The 23613-nt window shown below is 36.4% G+C and overlaps 3 protein-coding genes across 5 annotated transcripts in view; 2 read left to right on the top strand and 1 right to left on the bottom strand.

The window, feature by feature from the left end:
- The window catches only part of LOC114239707 (Carbonic anhydrase-related protein A), a 172589-nt gene that overhangs the window by 122040 nt on the left and 26936 nt on the right, over positions 1 to 23613 (bottom strand). The gene's annotated exons all lie outside the window — the stretch shown is intronic.
- Positions 553 to 12630, top strand: LOC114239901 (uncharacterized). Its single transcript, XM_089739394.1, has 6 exons — positions 553 to 616; positions 1851 to 1876; positions 3916 to 4103; positions 8662 to 8801; positions 10123 to 10251; positions 10403 to 12630. The coding sequence occupies exons 4-6, from the start codon at positions 8717 to 8719 to the stop codon at positions 10588 to 10590; spliced, it is 402 nt and encodes a 133-aa protein (XP_089595520.1). The 5' UTR covers positions 553 to 616; positions 1851 to 1876; positions 3916 to 4103; positions 8662 to 8716; the 3' UTR covers positions 10591 to 12630.
- LOC114239687 (fibrohexamerin-like) lies at positions 15542 to 20109 on the top strand. The gene is made up of 5 exons (XM_028169981.2): positions 15542 to 15663; positions 16173 to 16386; positions 17542 to 17681; positions 18387 to 18515; positions 19921 to 20109. The coding sequence occupies exons 1-5, from the start codon at positions 15570 to 15572 to the stop codon at positions 20067 to 20069; spliced, it is 726 nt and encodes a 241-aa protein (XP_028025782.2). The 5' UTR covers positions 15542 to 15569; the 3' UTR covers positions 20070 to 20109.

Here is a 23613-nt window from a genome sequence, read left to right on the forward strand (position 1 = left end):
TGGCAACACCATCAATGACCTACAAGTGGTTAACTCACTTCTAAAATTTTATTAACTGAGCTAGGTAAATGGAATAATAAGAAAATATACTAAACTGAACTAAATAAGCATCTAACTAATATATACAGACAACTATGAGGTGTGAAACCCTTCAGCAAGAAGCATTAATATTGATAGTGACATCAATATCAATGCAGACAGGCCGGCGGCAACCGGACAGGGTGCCCTGAACTTTGGGGGTCTAAAACAAAAGTTTCAGGTCCGCAAATGCACTTGGCCCCCGTACCAGCTACCCCCAACCGCCCAGCGGACAGGGTTCGGACACCTAACCGCTTTGTATTAATAAAAACAAGAAATTCAGTATGATACAAATCTAAAAATACCTAAGTAAACAAAATAAATTAAAAAAAAGAAAAATATTGGTGCGGAACCACTAAGTCCAGTCAGGACACGCGGCGCATTTAGCACCTATTACAGTATTTATATCAGGCAGATGTGCAACGAATCGTTAATTTTTGACAATGTGGCTTAGATTGTGCTTGTGTTTTTTTTTTGGTTTACGGGCTGAATGCAGCTGACAATGGTGATTCCTGCCAGGATTTGGATCCGGCCGATGGTATGAATGTCTCATCTAAATTGGAGGCTTTTTAATTAAAAAAGGGCAATTTCTTCAGGAAAGCAGTCATTAAATGCAATTTGTAAGACAGTTGTTCTTAAAAATTTATTGGGGTGATAATATTTGTTGTATTTTCGATATTTTTACTACAATAAATTTAGATAATTTCAAACTCAAATATTAATCGAGTTTTATTAAAAGTATTGGTGAACTATAAATTTTTAAATTAAATTAAAATTTTAAACTAAAAATTATAAATGTACTAAAAGTAATTAATACAGGTCCTATAAAAAAAATACACTGTCTATTAATAATTACGGACTAATGATTTTCAAATTGGAAGTCACTTAAAATTTGTTCCATAGATAATACACATAAATTAGTTATAGGTATTGGTATTATTATACAATTGGTCCGATCAGATCCGCACCGCTTTGGACAGTACCTACAGTGTACAGCGCGCTGCATGACGCCGTGGACAGGGGAAAGTGGAAAAACATCTTAAGATTGAAGCTCATGGGTGATGGTGGTCACGACCCTCAGACATGAGGAACACGATTCGAGGAGGAGGAGTTATAGATAAGCAATTCAAGCACACAACAAAAATGTTTACGTCATCGGCCATTAGATGGCTTCGCTTCGATTAGTTTCTCATTGCTCCTGTAGATGGCAGTAACATATTATCTATACCATATTTTGTTGTTAATGAGGGATTTTTTTAAATATTGATAAAATTTAATCGATTTGTCTATAATAAATAAAGACTTGTATGATTTATTATTTTTTTTATTTTCTGTGTATTAGTTATACCTTAATTATAAATGCCTTAACTTAATAACATATAAGTTTAGGGGCATCCGGTACAAGATGTCGATAATTTCCATACAAAAATAATTTTTTCTCTTAAAGTATCGCAGTTTCTGGGCCCTGATTTGTAATAGTATCTTTATACCTGATTGTTTGACTTGGGTTTTTATCTTCATGATAATAGTATCTTTAGATCTGATTGTTTGACTTGGGTTTTTATCTTCATGATAAGAGTATCCCGGTGTAGATAAGCACCAACCATCTTTTCTGTAAATATTTGGGTCTTTTTTTTTTTATTTCTATGATCTCGCATTTTATATTTATTAAAAGTATTTACAACTAATGGCACCTTAATTATACGGCAATGCAAATTGACATCTAAAATTGTTAACAACTTTTTATTTATATTTTTTTACTATGTTTTCAGATCCGAAAAATATCGAAAGACCGTGCCCATAGCCCAAGAGCCCGCGACAGCCAGACCTTCGTTATTTTATAAAAGCTGAAAGTTTCTCTGTGTATGTCTCCAACACAGGTAAGAACGACCCGCGATTATAGAGTTTCGATTGTGGTTACTTGGGCAGGTAACAGGCAATAAAGGTATATAAAATAGTACCTTAAATTCGTTAAAGTATAAAGGTTTTTTTTTTTATAATATTTACTCCAGAATATCTTTAGAAATCACGATATCCGTTGCCGGACACTTTTTCCAGTTGTTACCCCCTGCCAGACACCCCTAAACTTTAATAAATTTTAATTATACTTTCGTTATACTATAAAAGCTAAATTTTATATATGTTACTTAGGGACTTATAAAAATATGTTACCCCAATAGCCGGACAGTTTTAATGGTTCTTACATCTTGCCAGACACATTGAGAGCCCGCTGTAGGTGCGAGCGCGAGGTAGCAACTGTTCAAGCGGGTGTGAGCGAGATAGAGTGCTTAGTCTATTGTGATCTTTTACTGCACATCAGCTGTCGTTTATGGGATTTATCCGTTCTAAGCAGTGATATCGAGGCGCTACTCGGCATGGGAAGCTCTGTCATTCTGGCGGGCGACCTAAATTGTAAACACATCAGGTGGAACTCACACACCACAACCCCTAATGGCAGGCGGCTCGACGCGTTAGTCGATGATCTCGCCTTCGATATCATCGCTCCGCTAACCCCGACTCACTACCCGCTAAATATCGCGCATCGCCCGGATATACTCGACATAGCGTTATTAAAAAACGTAACTCTGCGCTTACACTCGATCGAAGTAGTTTTAGAGTTAGATTCAGACCACCGCCCCGTCATTATGAAGCTCGGTCGCGCTCCCGATTCCGTTCCCGTCACGAGGACTGTGGTGGATTGGCACACGCTGGGCATCAGCCTGGCTGAATCTGATCCACCATCGCTCCCGTTTAGCCCGGACTCAGGATACCGCTGAAGCCATAGACATCGTAACGTCACACATCACCTCGACATTAGATAGGTCATCGAAGCAAGTTGTGGCGGAGGACTTCCTTCACCGCTTCAAATTGCCCGACGATATTAGGGAACTCCTTAGAGCTAAGAACGCCTCGATATGTGCTTACGACAGGTATCCTACAGTGGAAAATCGTACTCGAATGCGTGCCCTACAACGCGACGTAAAGTCTCGCATCGCCGAAGTCCGAGATGCCAGATGGTCTGATTTCTTAGAAGGACTCGCGCCCTCTCAAAGGTCTTACTACCGCTTAGCTCGTACTCTCAAATCGGATACGGTAGTAGCTATGCCCCCCCTCGTAGGCCCCTCAGGCCGACTCGACTGAATAAGGCGATATTGATATCGCCTTATTCATCAGTTCAATATCGACGACAATGAGGAAAATTATAAGAACGATTAAATATTCTTCTTTGACATGTAATATTTTGTTTGTACTTTATAATATTAAAATAACATTTTTTATTTTCTATAATATTGCTATGAACGTAATAAAATAATTTTTTTATTGGATATCTTAAAAGATCACAATAGACTAAGCACTCTATCTCGCTCACACCCGCTTGAACAGTTGCTACCTCGCGCTCGCACCTACAGCGGGCTCTCAATGTGTCTGGCAAGATGTAAGAACCATTAAAACTGTCCGGCTATTGGGGTAACATATTTTTATAAGTCCCTAAGTAACATATATAAAATTTAGCTTTTATAGTATAACGAAAGTATAATTAAAATTTATTAAAGTTTAGGGGTGTCTGGCAGGGGGTAACAACTGGAAAAAGTGTCCGGCAACGGATATCATGATTTCTAAAGATATTCTGGAGTAAATATAAAAAAAAAAAACCTTTATACTTTAACGAATTTAAGGTACTATTTTATATACCTTTACTGCCTGTTACCTGCCCAAGTAACCACAATCGAAACTCTATAATCGCGGATCGTTCTTACCTGTGTTGGAGACATACACAGAAAAACTTTCAGCTTTTATAAAATAACGAAGGTCTGGCTGTCGCGGGCTCTTGCTCTACCAGATTTCGACGTGAATTGTATCCGAACATATTTCTCAGCCAATTCTCAATGCCGCATAGCTAAAGGACCGGTACCTGATCCCCTTTTTCTCGAACACTATTTAGTGAACCTTGCTATTTCTAATGTATCCGTTGAACTAAATAAAGTGGAAATTGGAGATCTTAATGGAAAAATTGTTGAATTTTAGTAAGTATATTCCCGGTCATCGAAACATCCGTATTGCTCGTTCATTCTAGCAGCCACGGGTCTGGTTTCGACTCAGTATTTTTGTACAATTTTATGTTTGACTAGCTGACCCGACAGACTTCGTAGTGCCTCAATCGATAAATAAAAGACCTAAACTATTGTATAAAATAAACTTTAAAAAAAACAAAAGGAATCCGTCCGACGGGGGACACATCAAAGGGAAAACAAATTTGTTATTTTTATTTAATTCCAAGCATTTTCATATTTTTATACCTTTTAAACCTTCTCTGGACTTCCACAAATAATTGAATACCAAAATTAGCCAAATTGGTCCAGCTGTTCTCGAGTTTTAGCGAGACTAACGAACAGCAATTCATTTTTATATAACTAGACAGGTCATACGTATTGTCACACAGTAAAAACTTTTCTTTTAGAATGCTGACCACAAAAACGTTTATTGAATTCGAATTTCGAATTGTTCATGAAAATAAAAATGTATACTTTTAGAATTTTACTCATTTTTAAATATGGAGTGGACGCTTAAAGAAGACCGTGTTGCAGTTATTGCGTTGCATCGTTGCGGTTACGCGCCAATTCAAATTTTTAACATACTGAAAAATTTGAATATAACCCAAAGATTCGTTTATCGTACCATCAAACGATACAATGAAGACTCTAGTGTAGATGACAGGTCAAGAAGTGGTCGCCCTCGGTCGGTTAGGACTCCAGCAGTGATAAAAGCTGTGAAGGCGCGAGTTCAAAGAAATCCCAAACGTAAGCAGAAACTGTTGGCCTTCAGATGGGGTTAAGCAGAACTACGGTGAAAAGGGTGTTAAATGAAGACTTAAGGCTTCGGGCATATCGAAGAAAAACAGGGCATCGTTTGAATGCTCGTCTAATGGACCTGAGACTGAAGAGATGCCGCGCTTTGTTGAAGCGGTACACGGGAAAAAAATATTGGGAAATTCTTTTTTCGGATGAAAAATTTTTTACCGTAGAAGAGAGCTACAACAAACAAAATGATAAGGTGTACGCACACAGTAGTGAAGAAGCGAGCAACCGTATTCCGCTTGTCCAACGAGGTCATTTTCCATCCTCGCTCATGGTATGATTGGGAGTTTCTAATTGGGGCTTAACAGAGGTACATTTTTGTGAGAAAGGTGTAAAAACGAATGCAGTTGTGTATCAAAATACAGTCCTGACGAACCTTGTGGAACCTGTTTCGCATACCATGTTCAATAACAGGCACTGGGTATTCCAACAAGATTCGGCTCATAGAGCGAAGAGCACACAAGACTGGCTGGCGGCGCGTGAAATCGACTTCATCCGGCACGAAGACTGGCCCTCCTCCAGTCCAGATTTGAATCCGTTAGATTACAAGATATGGCAACACTTGGAGGAAAAGGCGTGCTCAAAGCCTCATCCCAATTTGGAGTCACTCGAGACATCCTTGATTAAGGCAGCCGCCGATATTGACATGGACCTCGTTCGTGCTGCGATAGACGACTGGCCGCGCAGATTGAAGGCCTGTATTCAAAATCACGGAGGTCATTTTGAATAAACTTTAGTGTCATAAGAATCTATGTTTTGTTAAGTTCATTTTGGTATATGGATGGTTACATAATGAATAAACTTGTTTCAATTATTTTACATTAAACATGTGACAGAATTTATGACCTGACTAGGTATATACACTAGCTGACCCGGCAAACGTTGTGTTGCCTTAAATAAGATTTCTAGGGAAATTCTACGGTAGAAAAAAAAACCTCATTTAACCACATAATACCTCATTATAAACAAAAAAAAATATATCCAAAAAATTAAAATAAAAAATTAATGTTTGGGGTGGACAACCCTTTTCACTTAGGGGTAAGAAAAATAGATAGTAGCCGATTCTCAGACCTACTGAACATACTATTGATACACAAATAAAACCAAAAAAACATGGCTGAAAAATGTATAGTATTGTATAGCTCTCAAATATATTAAGTGTATAATCTATGATGTATAGTGAGTAAGTAAGACAGGAGACCGGCTTCGTCCTCATCCGTACTACGTGATGTTTGCTGGATGAGTGGTTAGACCTGGCGGGGATAGCTGATCGATTGATAGTTGATCAGTAGTCGACCGGCGAGGGCGGGAGATCAAATTCAATTTTAAAAAAAACATAATTAAAGGAACTTGAAATTATAAACTCTGAATAAGAATTTATCGTACTACAATTATAATATTTGATTGCCATCTTGCAACCTTATCCGCAATAAAAAAAATTATTCTACGTCATGACAAAATAAAAACAAAATTCTCGCAAAAAAATTTAAAGTTTTTAATTAGCAAATAAAAAATAAGGGTTGATCGTAGAGGGGTGAAAATTTAGGGTTGTATGTATTTTTGTATGCTGTCAACGCAAGTCAACGGCAAGCAACTTGATCTTAGGTGATTACCCGACTATAGTATAGACACAAGGTTTACGAGTGAGGTGTTTATAACAGGTGTTTATCTGGTAGTACTTTTGACCCCTCTAACTTTAGGCCCATTTCAGTACTACCTACATTGAGTAAAATTTTTGAAAAAATTATTCTGGAACAACTTTTGAACCACTTCAATTCCAATAACCTGCTTCATAACAAACAATATGGATTCACTAGAGGTCGTTCAACTATTGATGCAGGTGTAGATCTCATTAAAAATATTTTTCAGGCTTGGGAAGAGTCGCATAATGCCCTTGGGGTTTTCTGCGACTTATCTAAAGCTTTTGATTGTGTTGAGCATAATACATTGTTGAGGAAATTACACCATTATGGTATTAGGGGCGTTTCATTAGAACTTATTAAATCTTATTTATCCGGAAGAATCCAAAAGGTAGACGTTAAAGGAACGAGATCTTCCGGTGTCTTACTTAATATGGGTGTTCCTCAGGGTTCCATATTGGGTCCCTTCCTGTTTCTTGTATATATCAATGATTTACCTAAGTTTATTGAAACCCGTCACGAGGTCGTATTATTCGCTGATGATACATCATTATTGTTTAAAATTAAACGACATTTGGAAGATTATGACGATGTGAATGATGCTATCTCGCGCGTGGTACATTGGTTTAGTGTTAATAATCTGTTATTAAATAACAAAAAAACAAAATGTATAAAATTTACCACACCTAATGTTAGACAAGTTGACACTAATATTACTGTAAGTGGAGAGACACTGGAGCTTGTGGATTCGACAGTTTTTCTTGGTATAACAGTTGATTCTAAGCTGCAGTGGGGTCCTCACATATGCAAGTTAGCGAGTAGGCTTAGTTCTGCAGCGTTTGCGGTAAAAAAAAAACGAATGTATATTAATGAAGATACGGCACGCTTGGTTTATTTTAGTTATTTTCATAGTGTTATGTCCTATGGCATTTTGCTATGGGGCAATGCTGCCGATGTCGAAACGATTTTCATCCTGCAGAAGAGGGCTATTCGTGCTATTTATAATATGCACCCGAGGGAATCCTTGAGGGACAAGTTTAAGGAAATCAAAATTCTAACTTTAGCGTCCCAATACATTTTTGAAAATTTATTGTACGTGCGTAAAAACATTGAAGAATTCCCCAGAGTCTGCGATTTGCACAATGTGAACACTAGGAACAAACATAGGCTTGCGTTGCCGGCGGCTCGAATTAAGAAAATAAGCAACTCTTTTAGGGGGCTGGGTGTACAGCTTTTCAACAAGATCCCACTAAACGTTCAACTACTACCTGTTCATAGATTTAAGAAAACTGTTAAGGAACGTTTGTGCAACAAGGCATATTATAAAGTTAAGGATTATTTACTAGATGGCACTACGTGGGAATGAGGCGCTCGCTCCTGGCCTTTTCATTTTTCATTATTATTATTATTTTTTTAGACTTGTTTTTTCTTTTATTGTGAATATTTCTATTTATTTAAAAAAAAGAAAATATTTGAGAAAAAACAAAAAGAAAAAAAAAGCCCGCTGAGTTTCTTTCGCCGGTTCTTCTCAGGACTGTGGCTTTTTTTGGAACCGGTGGTAGAGTTAACATTGTTATTTGTATTTTGACATTCAACAAGTGTGTCATACTGACATCTAAGTTGAAATAAATGATTTTGAATTTGAATTTGAATTTGAAGGATTTAGGATTACTAATTTTAAATTCTACTCAACCTTGGTCTTAAAATGATTGGTGGTTATACGGCTACCCTTATAGAATTCATCGTAAAAGTCATTGTGACCTAAAGGATACCAGATACATTGGTATCGATCGATAGTTCCAGTGTTGAAATCCGGCGGGCAGTTACTATTCTTACTAATAAATTCCCTATTATTTCTAATAATTTAACTCGTGTTCACGATTTACTTCCAAACATAAAGGAAACGTGTAGTAAAAGATCAGATCCGCAATCGATAAAAGTTGCTTAATTACCAATAGTAAGACGGCTATATCAATAAGACTTAGACCTCATGTCTCGCAGAAGGTTGTGGCAATCACACAATGTTGCTTCTGGACTCCGACAACCGTATAAACTCATTAAGCCATTAAGAATTATCTCGTTTAAAGCATAAACAGCAAAACTGACAAACTGGTGCTTGCGCTAGAAGTGGAATCCTTAACAATGAACTCGTCGGAGGCAGTTGTGAAATACACTAGGAAGAGTAAAGAGCCCATTGTAAGAAGTGACCATGCGACGTTTGATTTTGGTAAATATTTAAATTCATGTCGAGGGTTGAAAGGATGTTTGGTTTAAGCGGCATTTCGCTTTATACGCCACATTTATCTTAACGTAATTATTATCTACGTAATTAACTTTTTGGAAGAACCTGAGACCCAACGTCCAGCGCATTTATTTCACTTTCCCTCCCTCATTAGTGATTAGTGCACTGTCAGAGATATTGAACAATTAATAAATCACCGATAAAACAAAAACCATTTTAACTATACTGAGATCTTAGAACTTGTATCTCAAGGTGGGTGGCGCATTTACGTTGTAGATGTCTATAGGCTCCAGTAACCACTTAACACCAGGTGGGCTGTGAGCTCGTCCACCCATCCAAGCAATAAATAAAAAAAGGTTCGTTTTATTTGTTATTACCATCGACCGCTCGATGATTTTAATTGAACTTCAGTTAAGTTTACTCCATTCAAATAGCTGAAGAAGTTTTTTTGTTATGGTATTATTTCTATATTTTAAACTTCAAAAGGCTTCTACTGTTAAGTTGCAAAAATATCGCTTAATCCAAACAGTCTTTTGCCCCTCGATATTGTCAACTGTAGCGATTGCAGTGAAACTGTTGTATAGCAACCAAATAACATAGAAGGGACAAAGACATTGCATATCACTTTTTATTGTGACTCAGTGGCGTAGCAGTTAGTACCTCCGACTGTTGTTGGCCAAGGGTCATTAGCTAGATTCCCACATCGGGTACAACTTTGTTTATTTACCATTGCTTGGGTAGTATAAAATTAGATTGGTAGGCAGCGGCTTGGCTCTGCCCCTGGCATTGCTGAAGTCCATGGGCGACGGTAACCACTCACCATCAGGTGGGCCGTATGCTCGTCTGCCTACAAGGGCAATAAAAAAAAAAGATATATCACGTCTGTCCCGGAGAACATTAGTTTGCGGTAATTTTACTGTATTTTGATTTGTTCCCGACTACTTATTTTTTTATTATTAAACAAGAAATACTTTAGTAGGTTTGAGCCTGTTGTTTGAACGTCTTGTGGGCCCGCCCGCACAGGTAAGTTCCATCAGCCTGCCTATTTCTGCCGTTAAGAAGCAATACGTTTCGGTTTGAAGGATGGGACAGCCGTTGTAGTGTAAAAACTAAGACCTTCTTACGTTTTAGGATAGGTGACGGCATTTATGTTGTAGATGTCTACGGGATCCTGTAACCGTTTAACACCGCGTGGGCCGTGAGCTCGTCCATCTATCTAAGCAATAAAAAATACTTTTTTTGTTATTTGTATGCATTTGTGGAAAATTTATATTGCTCGTTGATTACATTCTTGTAATTATTTCAGGAACAGTTTTATTTACTGCCGTATTCTCAGACGTCAGCAATCTGGATTTGAAGAATGCAGATGTTTACAGTTTTATCTTTAATGCCGTCCCGAAAGTCTCAAGAGGACCCGAACTTGTTTCTGTTTCAGGTAGTGAATTTTTTTTTACAATAAAATCATTTTTTTATTCAAATTTATTAAAATTTATTTTCTATTTTTTATTTGGATTTTCTTTAAAAGCGTATTTGGTTAGTTTTTTTAAACTATTATTTATTCCTTACATATTTATTTATAATTCCAGATCCTGATGCGCTAAGAGAAAATCGGGCATTTGAATCTAATTTAGCGATTAATCTTCAAGAAGGTTTTGTGTCGCAAGGAACGATTTTGATGGCCAATTACATACAGTACAATATCTGCGACTTTGGATTGGATTTGACCTATGAAAATAATTTCTTCTATAAATTTAATAAAAAAGTATTGATTTAATGGCGTTCTTCTTACTTTGTTTTGTTGTTCCAATAACTTCACAATTAGCTGATTTGTTTCATTCGTCGATCATTGTTGTTATTCAATAAATATCGAAAATATTCAGCATTTGTAAAATTTTATGCATCTGTTTACTAGAAAAATGTAAATTTGATCTTTTTATTTAAATATATTATTTTGAATTTCCAATCTAATTATGTCAATATAATTATTATCAATCTAATTATTATGTCTCAATAAATAATATGTAGATATAAGTATTTTGCCTTTTATTGGGTGAAGTAAAGCGAATTAACTTAGTACCAGGACGGTGCTGGAGCGCTTACTTCAATTTATAAGCGCGACGACTTGAATTGAAATTCACTTCGGATCAAGAAGTCTCTAATATAACGACTTTGGAGCAACCGGAATGTATGCGGTTTTTTTTATTAAGCTCCTAAAATATTAAAATATGCCTTAAAATCATTTCAAGTTTAAATGTTCATGATCAAGATCGAAGCCAGGATGTTGTGTCGGAGGATCTAGATGAATAGTAATCGAATATAGACTGTATGAGTATTGTACTGTATTGCAGAGTACGGGGGAAAAATGGCGAATGCGGTCTGTTTGAGCTACTATTAGTACTTACTTCCTAATCATCCGTCTCGTATATAGCAAACAATCTTCTTTCTATATAGAACAAACTCAGTCTTGCCTATTTCTGACGCAAATCCGCAAGACGTCTGACGCAAGCCTTTTGATTTGATAAGATAGTTATTGCATTAATACAAGCGTAAGGGCGTAATTAGTAAGCTGAAGTGGTAATGGCCTTATTAGCCAGACAACCGATAGCCGTTGGGGTAAACGCGCTCTTGAGTGGAGACCGCGAATTGGAAAACGCAGTGCAGGGCGCCCTCAGGCTCGGTGAAGTGATGATCTGTGCAGGGTGGCTGGCAGGAACTGGATGAGAGAAGCCGAGGGTCGTGCTCAGTAACAAGCATTTGGAGAGGCCTATGTCCAGCACTGGACTGCTATAGGCTGATGATGATGATGGTGATGAAGGGCGGACTGGAAATCAAGATTTGGTACTAGAATTCTGCCTATTTCTAACGCAAGTCAGCCTTGGCTTCTGTTCTTAAGGGGTTTTTTAGGTCAGGAGGAAATCAACGGACTTCTGCCTAAGCATTAAGCGGTTAAGCGGTGCATGTTTGAGCTGAATCGACTAAAGCCCCTGCCTTCAAGCCTTGGACAGATAGAACTCATCCGAGATAGACTAGGGCCAAAGTGAAGTTTTTTCATGCTTCCCCCTCACAGGGGGAGGCCCCTTGAGCGCCGAGCTTCTCGGTCGATTGCCTATGATTTGTAGCCCCACCAACTCGGACTCCAGGGATATCACTGAATCAGAACTAATGTGGATTAGGAATGCAATTATCCGTCCTATGGTATGCAAGACGAATGTAGGTGGTTTAATGAGTTTGGCAACCATTTTTTTATATAGGATAATGGGGTCAGGGAACAATATTCTTATCCAATAGCAACCGCACACGTTTCTAGCGTCACACGACGTCACGTCTTGAAGTCGTCGTGGCCTAACGGATAAGACGTTCGGTTCGTGTTGAGCGATGCACCGGTGTTCGAATCTCAGGCGGGTACCAATTTTTCTAATGATATACGTACTCAACAAATGTTCACGATTGATTTCCACAGTGAAGGAATAACATCGTGTAATAAAAAATGAAACCCGCAAAATTATAATTTTCATAATTACTGGTGGTAGGACCTCTTGTGAGTCCGCGCGGGTGGGTACCACCACCCTGCCTGTATCTGCCGTGAAGCAGTAATGCGTTTCGGTTTGAAGGGTGGGGCAGCCGTTGTAACTATACGTGGAGACCTTAGAACTTATATCTCAAGGTGGGTGGCGCATTTATGTTGTGGATGTCTATGGGCCATGTAACCACTTAACACCAGGTGGGCTGTGAGCGCGTCCACCCATCTAAGCAATAGAAAAAAAAAACACGCAGCTCGATTCTAACTGGTCGCCAAAATTTAGGTACACATATTATTATGCAATTTTCAATATTTTGTACCTACTCTGTACTCGCGTCGTTTGAAGAAGGACATGTCATATCGCTCGGGATACACCGTGGAGAGGAGCTCATTCCAAAGCCGGATGGTACAAAAATATCTCTGGAAACGCACTGCGGATGAACGCAGTGTCTCCAGGTAGTTTGGATGAACTCTACTCAGGTGGCGGGCGGAGCAGCTTTAGCGCAACGTCGCAATCGTGCTCCAGTGCGAATCGGCTGTTATACAAGAGAAGTGACCGTATCTTTTTTCCTACCTACGCTGATAGCCTTGAGAGGCTATATCAGCTTCTCTTTGACGTGTAGGTGAGTTCACGGAGCTCAAACTGGGTGTGTTGGTAACACTGGCGCTAGCAAGAGCAGTGCTTCGCGGAATCCACCACCGGATCGGAAACGCGACCCACTGAGAAGATCCGGCGGGTCCGATGGGCTGTGTCTATAGGTTAATTCGCTCGTCGAGCCCTTTGTCGCAAGCGACGGGTTTGACGAGGACGGTGACCGGTGCTTGTGGTACCTAAAAGTACCGTTAATAGATCGGGAGGATCCATAATAATGTATTTTGGGCGACGTCGACAAAGCGTCTTCTTAATGACCCCAGGTGGGCAGTGTTAACTTTGAGATGCATATTGGCTCTGGCAACCACTTAACAACAGAGAACATAAAAATGTAATAGACTAAATCACTAAAATCAAGCGTTTCGGTTTGAAGGGTGGGGCAGCCGTTGTGACTATACTGAGACCTTAGAACTATATCTCAAGGTGTGTGGCGCATTTACGTTGTAGATGTCTATGGGCTCCAGTAACCACTTAACACCAGGTGGGTCGTGAGCTCGTCCACACATCTAAGCAATAAAAAAATAAAATAAAAGCCTTTTGTCTACATCAGACAATGTTACCTATATATTATACTCTGTCATAAATCAATTTATTTACGTTTTTCTGTACAATTGTAAATTATTTGTTTAACTGGTTTGACAAGCGACCTTTTATTGTCATTTATCGAGCAAATATGTTGTAAATCAATGTTATGTAACTACCCACCGTTTTTTTTTTTTAATATTTCTATCTGAATTATTTTATATATTATAATAAATAATAATAAAAAGCATTTATTGCCTTTCACATCACAAAAAATAAAATGAAATACAAATAAAAGAAAAGAAAAAAAAAGAGAAATAGGCAAAAGGAGGTGGCTCAGCTATTGCTGTTCAAGGTTGATAAATCGAACAGCGCTGATTTTCAGTCACCCCCGTTTCCCTTTGGTTCTTTGCGGGAATGAAGGCTAATTACGTGTGTACATACTTAGAATATGGTATAAATTAGTAAAACTAGTAAATTATAAAAATTTTAGAAAAAAACAAAGCAAAAATCAAATTAAATTGTGAACCCGAATACAAAACATAATAAGCACACAGCAATAACACCCTGTAGGCAGCCCACAACGAAACAACAAATAAAATAAAATAAAGCACGATAATACTATTACTAATACTGGCAGGCAGCACAACATTTACACTTGTATATTAAAAAAAATAACTTTAATAAAAGGAAGTTTTCACAAGCAAGGATTAAACTAGTTACTATAAATACTATAATTTAATTAAATTAGTTTTTGTGAATCCAAAAGAAATGATTTTAAACAATTAATAAAGCCATGCTTTGTTACAATGTGACGAATATATTACCATTTACTTTCAATTTACCACCGGTATTTTTATCTTTCTTAAGATAATCAACGGTCACAAATCATCCTGAGACAGACATGACATGGGCTGCAATAAATGCAGAAAAAACCTCAAGTGGTCTATTTCTTTTTTATTTAATTTTTTTATTGCATTTTTGGGTGGACGATCTCACGGCTCACCTGATGTTAAGTGGTTACCGGAGCCCATAACATCTACAATGCAAATGCCGCCACCCACCTTGGATATGAGTTCTAAGGTCTCAGTATAGTTCCAACGGCGGCCCCACCCTTCAGACCGAAACGCATTACTGATTCATGGCAGAAATAGGCAGGGTGGTGGTACCTACCCGTGCGGACTCACAAGACGTCCTACCAGATGGGCTGTGAGCTCCTCCACCCATATAAGCAATAAAAAAAAAAAACGTAATACGCTCTAAGTGCCTAGACTACAGTTCCTAGAGTAATGATCTCGAGGGTAGATCATACTGACTTGTAGTTTTGATTTGAATAAGCGACGGTCAAATTCATATTGATTATCTACACTATTTCTTTTTGAATACCATTTTAAGCGGTGGTAAGTAATCGTTTATAACTACTAACTCTATAAAATTATAATTATATGTAGTGCATTCTTCTCTGTACATAATCTTTATTATAATATGTAAGTTTATAGTAACATTAATTTTGTGTTAGTCCCAGGCACCAATAATATTGCCAAAATTGGATACTTTTCATAATATAAAGTGTGTTTAAATAGCTCGACAATGTTCCATATGTAGCCATAACACGACACTGGCAGAAATTGCTGAAAGTATCGGCAGATTGTCATTAAAAAAAAAAAAAAAGTAATCGTTTTTCATGGATATCAGCAATGCCAGGGCACAGACAAACCGCTCATTATTGCTGAATATTCTCCTTAAGTGGATTTTGAAGAAGGACATGCGAAAGCGCTCGGGAAACATCGTGGAAAAAAGTTCGCTCAGAAGTCGAATGGTATGTGGCCAAAATCGGTTCCAATTCATAATAATTGTTCCATTTCAACAAAATAAAATCTGGTATTATATTATAATATTGCAAAAACAACTCGCCCTTAACGCTTCGTAAGTGTAATTAATATCATACTAAAAGTGATAAATGTTTATTTTCTTATCAAACATAATTTAAATACAGTGCTTATTTATATGTAAGTGCGACTCGATAGATTTTCTTATAGTAAGCTTCTATATCTCGAACATGAAGTTAATGCTGTGTTTAGGTCTTCTTTCGTTTTTCGGTTTGACTGCGGCCGATGATACAGACTGTGAATCTGATCTAGATCCGGCCGATGGTATGTAGATTTGCCATACATCCAAACTGAGCATCAATCAAATCTAAGTTAGCTCTAATGTTCTCCGGACTGTTGTTCGTATTATAATTAAATAAAAAATACATTTGATTTTTTTTATTGGTCTATTGATTATTTGACTTTAGGAGTAAATTATATTTTTTTTTTATTGTTCGCTCATAATTTTAAGCTTTATTGCACATAATGTTTGCTTCTATCGCAAAGAATTTAATCGTTCCGAATTTAATTAAAAGGTCAGCCAATGTAATTAAGACTTGAACTCGTGTCTCAAAATGGGTCACGACATTCTCGTTGCGTTTCCTATGACCACCAGATCAGCCGTGTACTTCTTTTTCTTCTAGAAAAGGAATAACCAACAAAAGAAATGTTTCTGTGAAAAAAGAAATGAACTTGATCACTGATAATGTTACAGCTGTTTGCAGCTTGTTTGAAAGACACAAAGAAAGAACTATTTTTGTCTATTTTAAATTTGTATCGCTTAATGTTTCCAGATCCGAGGAATATCGAAAGACCTTGTCCGAGCTTCGACTTGGACTGTATTCGTGAATATTTTACGAGCAATTCGAAATGTCATATAACGCTGGGGCCAGTACCGGATCCGCTGCTTCTCAACAATTACAGATTAGATATAGCAAACTCTAATATTACCGCCCAATTTAACAACGTAAGCGTTCGAGGTCTCAATGGGAATATCGTTGAATTTTAGTAAGTATGTTCCAGGTCATGAAAAAATATCCAAATTGCACCATCATTTTTGTTTAGCATGTCTGATTTATAGACTTTCATAGATGGTGTTTCCGGAACTCTCGGACATTAGAAGGTAGGTTTTGTAGGCAACGGCTTGGTTCTGCCCCTGGCATGCTGAAGTCCATGGGCGACGGTAACCATTCAACACTGCGTGGACCGTATGCTCGTCTGTATACAAGGACAATAAAAAAATTGTACATTGTGCACCAAGGGAGGAAAGTTGGATATTTCCTCCCGCGTGTTTACAATTTTACAATTTTGAGATGTCCTACTTTTTTCCCGGGGTGCACATACTATTTTTTCTCCTACCAGGCCAAAAGTTGGACATTGTAAAAAATTTAGCACCCGTGGAGTACCGAGCCGGGGTCTAGGGGAGAAGCCCTGGCGGGGGCTTTAATTGTTTTTTTAATTTTTAAATAAACTACTACTAATAGAATAAGAACTGTCATATAATAAGAACTCATCTTTGTTTAATACTTCACTATTAAGTTTTATTGCCTTTTGTTTATTTCACTTTTACACTAAACACAATACTGCAAATTACCCGAGCAAAAAATGGCGGAGAATTTTAGGTGCGTGAGAGCAGACGCAGACACTAACGCGCATGCGCACTTGTCAGTATCCAGGGAGAAAAAGTCAGACTTTCTTCCCTGTACAGCGGGACGAAAACCGAACTTTCGGCGTCGGTAGGAGAAAAAAGTGATTGCTATCGACGTCACAATTACAATAATACCTATACCACCGTTCAAATCGGACGCTCGGAGCTTGGTATAAGAGGTGACTCGTTTTGTTTCAAAGTCATTTCATAGTCATAGTTTATGGATAAGATTTGTTTACCACCATTGTACCCGTCTGCTCGTGATCCCGACATATTTCATGATTGCCTACAGAATTCATATTCATTTCAATGCTACATATTTGGTTACGATTATAGATTTAAATAATCTTTAGACACTGGCCAAAACAATTGTCGACCCTCAATATCCTTTAAATAAATTTTTGACATAATAAAATTTTCTTCTTGAGTTCAAATTACCTCGATAGCTGTTCGCTTCAGAATATTTAACAGCACTGTTTTTTATTTTATTTTAAATGAATTGTAACCTTTTGTAGCATCAACAGAAAAACTGAGAAACTGGTGCTGGCAACAGAAGTGAAAAGCTTAGCATTTGATTCTCCACAGGTGGTTTTTAAATACAACAGGAAAGGTAAAGAGCCCATTGTACGAGGTGACTGTGTGGATTGTGAATACGGTAAATGCTTCAATTGATCTTTATGTTATACTAAGTGTTATACTTTTGTGATGGTAAAAGGAGATAAAGGGATCAATTCTGACGATCCAGAGAGTACTCTCCATGGAACATAGGGTACAAATACTGACTCGCCCTTCAAACTGGAACGCATGATTGTTGCAGTAATATACAGAATATTCGTATGTATCCTTGCTGGTTCTTAACCGTAAATTTGGCAACCATCCTTAAATCTTCTTCTTCTATCTCTTCACCCTAGGTGGGGTTGGCACAGCTATTTTTTCTCTTCCATTCTCTTCCATCAGCTCAAAACCCACTCCTCTCTTTCTCGTATCGTCATTGACACACTCCATCCTTGTCTTTTTGGTCGTGCTCTTCCCCCTCTACCTTACACTATCATTTCCATACATCTCCTAGTCACACGCATCTTCTCTCTACGCATCATGTGTCCATACCACGCTAACCTTCCGCTCTTTAATTTAAGCATCCCTAAATGAATGAAATTATTATTGAATGTTTTTAAAGAGCTGAACAAACGTACTACTCCTTATATTTTCTGGCTTCGATGTGCTTATAGCAACGTTACATATTGTAGTTACGTAAAATATATTTTCATTTATTTTAGAACTTTTAGAAATTTAGAAATATGATATAGATACATTCGAAATTGACTACATCGCTTCCTACTTTCTAATATAATTATTACAGGAGCTGCAACTTTCACTGCTGTATTTCCAAGTATCTGCGATTTAGATCTGAGCAAGGCTGAAGTTTTCACCTACGTCGAAGACTCTAATCCCAGATATAAAATAGGATCACGACTATTTTCCATTTCTGGTAATTATTTGATTTTACCTAATTCTCGCAATCGACTTATCCTTTGAAAAATCGAGCTAATTATTCTACAATATAGTAAACGGTGAATGCCATATTGTATCCATTTAAATGCTTCAGCTTCGAGAATGATCGACGCTTCAACAAGTTACTTTTTCATGTATATTATTAATCAAACTTATGGTAAAAGCGTTCTTCTATTAATTAAAAACACTTTAAGAAAGTTGATAATTCTTAAATACAAAAGTTTGAAACAAGTAACAGAACAACAAGTGCAGAACAACTTATGACGCCTATAACCTAATAGACAAAGTAGACGTAGTCATTGTCCAAAAGATAAAGCGCTTGGCGTACTACTAGTTTCGAACGATGCGACAATGCCGTAGTACAAATCCCTAGAGCAGCTTCCAATATTTTTAATGAGATATATACAGAAGAAGTGTTCACAAAAAACTTTCATCACGATGAAGAAGAAAATCAAACACTCGGTATGTATTGAGTATTCATGATGGAGCTCAATGTTACCCAACCACCTCTCTGTTCACATATGTGTATGTGAAATACAGTGAAGTATACAAGTACTGCACTGATTTGAACATCGTAATTGACTCCAACTGCATGCCTCATTATGATTTGACATTCATTTAGAATCTTTAAACTCCGGTAATCTATACTGATATATAAATCTACAGTGGTTTTTACGGATGTTACGTTATAACTACTGAACCATGCATCCGATTGACTTGAAACATGGTATCCATGTAGAAAATACATGTACACACTTAATGGATAGGCTAATATCTATTTGAGTGTTGGAGTCCCTAATAATAATGACAATAAATAATAATGTTAATTTTAAATGCCCAGCGAAGTGGGTGAGTACGGCTAGTCATATGTTATACTAGCGACCCGCCCTCGCTTCGCTTCGGAAACATTAAAACACACATGAAACCAAAAATATAAAAAAAAAAATAAAAAAAAAAAACAGTAGCCTATGTTCATCAGGGACAATGTCGGCTTCTAATGGAAAAAGAATTTTTCAAATCGGTCCAGTAGTTTCGGAGCCTATTCGAAACAAACAAACAAACAAATCTTTCCTCTTTATAATATTAGTATAGATAAAGAGATGGACTGTGACGTATTCATGCTCAGCAATTATTAACAATAACTGACAACATATGTAGTCTGTACGTATGTAGTCTTGATTGGAACCCCTGGCAAGATGCCGTTCCTTTGCACTCACTGAGAGCTTGTTAGTTTTCAACCTAACGCCATGGAGTTGTTTTTAAATACTCTTATAAGGATAAAGCTTCTGGTTGCGTTTTCTTCTTCTTGAAGATCTACTGTTGATTGGAAGAAAGACGATATACTTAATTATTGCCGTAAAAAAAATTACTTATTGTTCTAGATTCTGTGGCACTAAACGAGTTCCTAAAGTTTATAACGAGTATGTCGGAAAATATTCAAGAAAAGTTTATCTCGCAAGGAAGAATTTTTATGGCCAACTACATAGAATATAATATCTGTGACTTTGGATTAAATTTAGCATCTAAATAAGTTGTTAAAAGTGATCTTAAATAAACCTGAAAAATAAAAATTGCTTTTCATTTATTGATTAAATAGTGTATTTGTAAAACAGAGTATTTATTATATACATAGTATACGGATTCTTGAAAGTGAAAGCTTCAGCGAATTTGTAATTTATTTAATAAATGGCTTTTATCAAATCGTTTTTTTTTCTTTTTTCTTACCTATGCTGATAGCCTTGAGAGGCTATCGGCCGTTTTCAATAACGTATCTGAGTTTTCGGATAGATAGCTATCTCCGAATATCAGCAAGAGCGTATCTATCCTTAGTTTGCGTTTCACAATCACGGATAAGTGCTATCTCTCTTTAACCAACAGTAGATAGCTTCTTCCCTCCGATTTATCCGAGCCTCTTGATACGTTTCGTTCTACTACAAATACGAAACAACATCAGGTTCAAGACTTATTTTATTTTATTCTAAATTATAACTATAATTTAACCAGCATATTGTAGACTATCATAAACACATTTGTTTATAACAAAAAGTATTAAAAACATATGTAGATTTTTTTAAATTGGACGTATTTCTATTTTTATCCTAGTCGAAATTATGAAACGAAACGTTTTGACAGTCCGTTTGCCATTAAGCAGTGATCAGTTTCTTTTGTTTGTTTTTCTATTGTTTACCTACTATATTAGATGATGACTTACCTCCAAAACGCTTTAAAACTTTCGTTTATAATTCTAAGTGTGTTTATAATTAAAGAGCTACAGTGAAATAAAATGAATTCTGTAAGTATCTATGAACTACATTGATAATAATAATTTTACTTTGAAAACTTTGAGTTCAAGTTTAGAAAATATATCTTTTTCAGTCAAGAAAGGCAGCACCCATGACAAAAGATGAGACGATGATTCTAGCAGAACTTGTGGCGGCGAAAAAACATTTCAATAATAAGGCAACAAATGCCACAAACAATAAATTGAAGGAGCAGGCTTGGCAAACCCTTGTAAATGATTTTAATTCGTCGATTCGTCGTTTCCCACGAACTCCATCGCAGCTTCGACTAAAATGGGAAAACTTAAAGAACGCTACGGCAACATAACAAACAACCTTAGTAAGGTTAGTATAATTAGTTGATTGTTTGTCTCTAATAACACATTGATAAACATGATTTTTTCTTCAGGTTGCTGTAGTATTTGAAATAATTATGCTCTTTGTTACAGGCTGGAGGTGGTAAGGATTGCAGATGAAATTTTGGATAAAGCATGCACATTGTTGTAGGTCACATATAATATTTTTAACACTTTTACAGCCAAGCGGAAACAAGATGGAAGAAAAGAAATGCAAGGCTAGCATAGGGACAATGCATTAGCAGAATATCTAATAGCAAAAAAGAGACTTGACTTGGAAAATAAAGAAAAGGAGATTGTTGTAGCAAAAGTTAAGTTAGATTTAGATAATTAAAAAAATTAAAAATTACTTAAAAGGAATATTAAATTTCATAAATTAAGTAGGCAATAATATTTTTATGTTAGATAGTTTTTTAAGTGTATGTACAAATTCTAAATTAAATATCTTGCATGTACTAACTACCATGTAATTATCATTTTGGAAAATAAAAAATAGTCAAATTATCTTTGGAGTTTATTTTATAAATTATCTTTGGAAGCAATTATTTATAAGTACATAGTTGTATTTCAGATGTAAGTTTTGAAAAATTGTTACGAACAATTATATTATTTTCCTGTAATGTATCTGCGACTGAAATTTCTGATTCTAATTCTTCTAAATTCATACTTCTGACGATATTATGCAGCATGGCAGCTATAATAACAGCTTGCATATTTTCTAGTTTTAATCTACTTTTCAATGATATATAGGGAGTCTTCTTTTACAAACACCAATGCATCTGAAAATTATACATTATTCGCTTAAATTATTTTACAATACAGTATAACAAGCTCTTAACTAAAAAAAAAGATTACCTCTCTATAGTATTTCTTGTTTTAATATGTGATTCATTTTAAATCGTTCCGATTGAGTATGTGGGTTAATTAATCACGTTAAAAGATAGGGTTGTGGGGATAGCCTCTATCGGCAAGCAAATAGCAATTTCCAAGTCCACCTTGTTATCAATGTTCTCTTGATATGTAGATAATTTATTATAATAGTGTCATATTAAATTCATATAAACACCTAAATATATAATATAAATAAATAAAAATATAATAATAATATATAATAATAATAATATAAATAAGGTAATATAAATAAGAAATAAATTTTCAATCGGAATGGTTAATTATAGTTGTATCATGAGTAGACCCAGGCCATCAAGCAACAACATTTTGAAACATCAATGATGCATTGCACACAAATTACACATTCAAAATACTCTTTTTCTATTTCTAAATTCCTCTCCTATATTTGAATCTGTAACACAAATATAAAATGTAGAGGTATCAGTGTGTAATAAGAATGAAGGTAAATAGCCTACCAGGTTATAGTATTAGTATATGAATGTCATTTAGGGCACCATGGGAATCCAGCAGTATTATAGAATTCCTGTTGAGTGTGATTTTGTAACACAACAAAAATTAGGTATAATTTTGCTATTGCTATAAACAAATATAAGTTGTAATAACGAGTACTTTTATGGTTAAAATTTATCTTACCTTTTTGACGTTACACTCAAATATGGTCTCATTAAATTAATCAATTCATTCACAACACCTTTACTCAGAAATCTATAGTCAAATTCGTAATTATTGATCTTCGCCATGTAATTCAGACGATTTTTATTTTCCTAACCATATGATATCGGCCTCACTATCACCATCTGCACCACAATCCATTATCATTTGAAATAATTCCATATCACTATCATCACTGCTACAATATGCCAATATGAAGAGAAACAATTATTAAATTATAGCGATTTACTTTCGAAAGATAAAGATGTAACCGGCCGATTTTGACAGTTAAGCGAATGCCCATACTAGAGATAGCGCCGCCTACCGGAGAGTTACTTAAAACTCATATTGAAACGGAAGTAAGCACGATTTGTATGAGCGTTCTATCTTTAGCAGGCTATCCGTCCTCCCGACGATGGATAGATAAATCCGATAGGAACTGCTGCCCGTCGATAGGTTATTGGAACGTAAGTAAGGACAAAAATATAGATTTGTCTATCTTTAGTAACCGAAACTAGTGATAGATAGGTTATTGAAAACGGCCGTATATCAGCGACGCCTTATCTAGTAGGTGAGCTCACGGGGCTCAAACCTGACATTGCTAACACGAACCCTAGCAAGAGCCGTGCTTCGCAGAGGTTCAAATCCGATGTCCAATCTAAAGCCAAGATAGCTTGCCGAATTCAAAGAATGGCAAGCATATGGCAAATTAACTGTTAGGGCTATCCCAATACAGTAATATCGACGAATATGACAATGCAGGGCTTCTGAACCTATCGCCAGATTTAGAGAAAATTGCAGGATTGAATCATCTGTACAAGGCGAGCTTGTCTTAAAAATCACCACAATCTTAAACAAGATGATGTTAACACGTGGC

This window comes from Bombyx mandarina, chromosome A1 (genome assembly GCF_030267445.1).
Source record: "Bombyx mandarina strain Sakado chromosome A1, ASM3026744v2".
Lineage (NCBI taxonomy): Eukaryota > Metazoa > Arthropoda > Insecta > Lepidoptera > Bombycidae > Bombyx > Bombyx mandarina.

Excerpts from the sequence above, each read along its gene's own strand:
- LOC114239687 (XM_028169981.2), top strand. The coding sequence starts at position 15,570 with ATGAAGTTAATGCTGTGTTTAGGTCTTCTTTCGTTTTTCGGTTTGACT. Across the intron at positions 15,664-16,172 it reads TGATCTAGATCCGGCCGATG|ATCCGAGGAATATCGAAAGA; the intron begins GTATGTAGATTT and ends TAATGTTTCCAG. Across the intron at positions 17,682-18,386 it reads CTGTGTGGATTGTGAATACG|GAGCTGCAACTTTCACTGCT; the intron begins GTAAATGCTTCA and ends TAATTATTACAG.
- LOC114239901 (XM_089739394.1), top strand. The coding sequence starts at position 8,717 with ATGAACTCGTCGGAGGCAGTTGTGAAATACACTAGGAAGAGTAAAGAG. Across the intron at positions 8,802-10,122 it reads CCATGCGACGTTTGATTTTG|GAACAGTTTTATTTACTGCC; the intron begins GTAAATATTTAA and ends TAATTATTTCAG. Across the intron at positions 10,252-10,402 it reads CGAACTTGTTTCTGTTTCAG|ATCCTGATGCGCTAAGAGAA; the intron begins GTAGTGAATTTT and ends TTATAATTCCAG.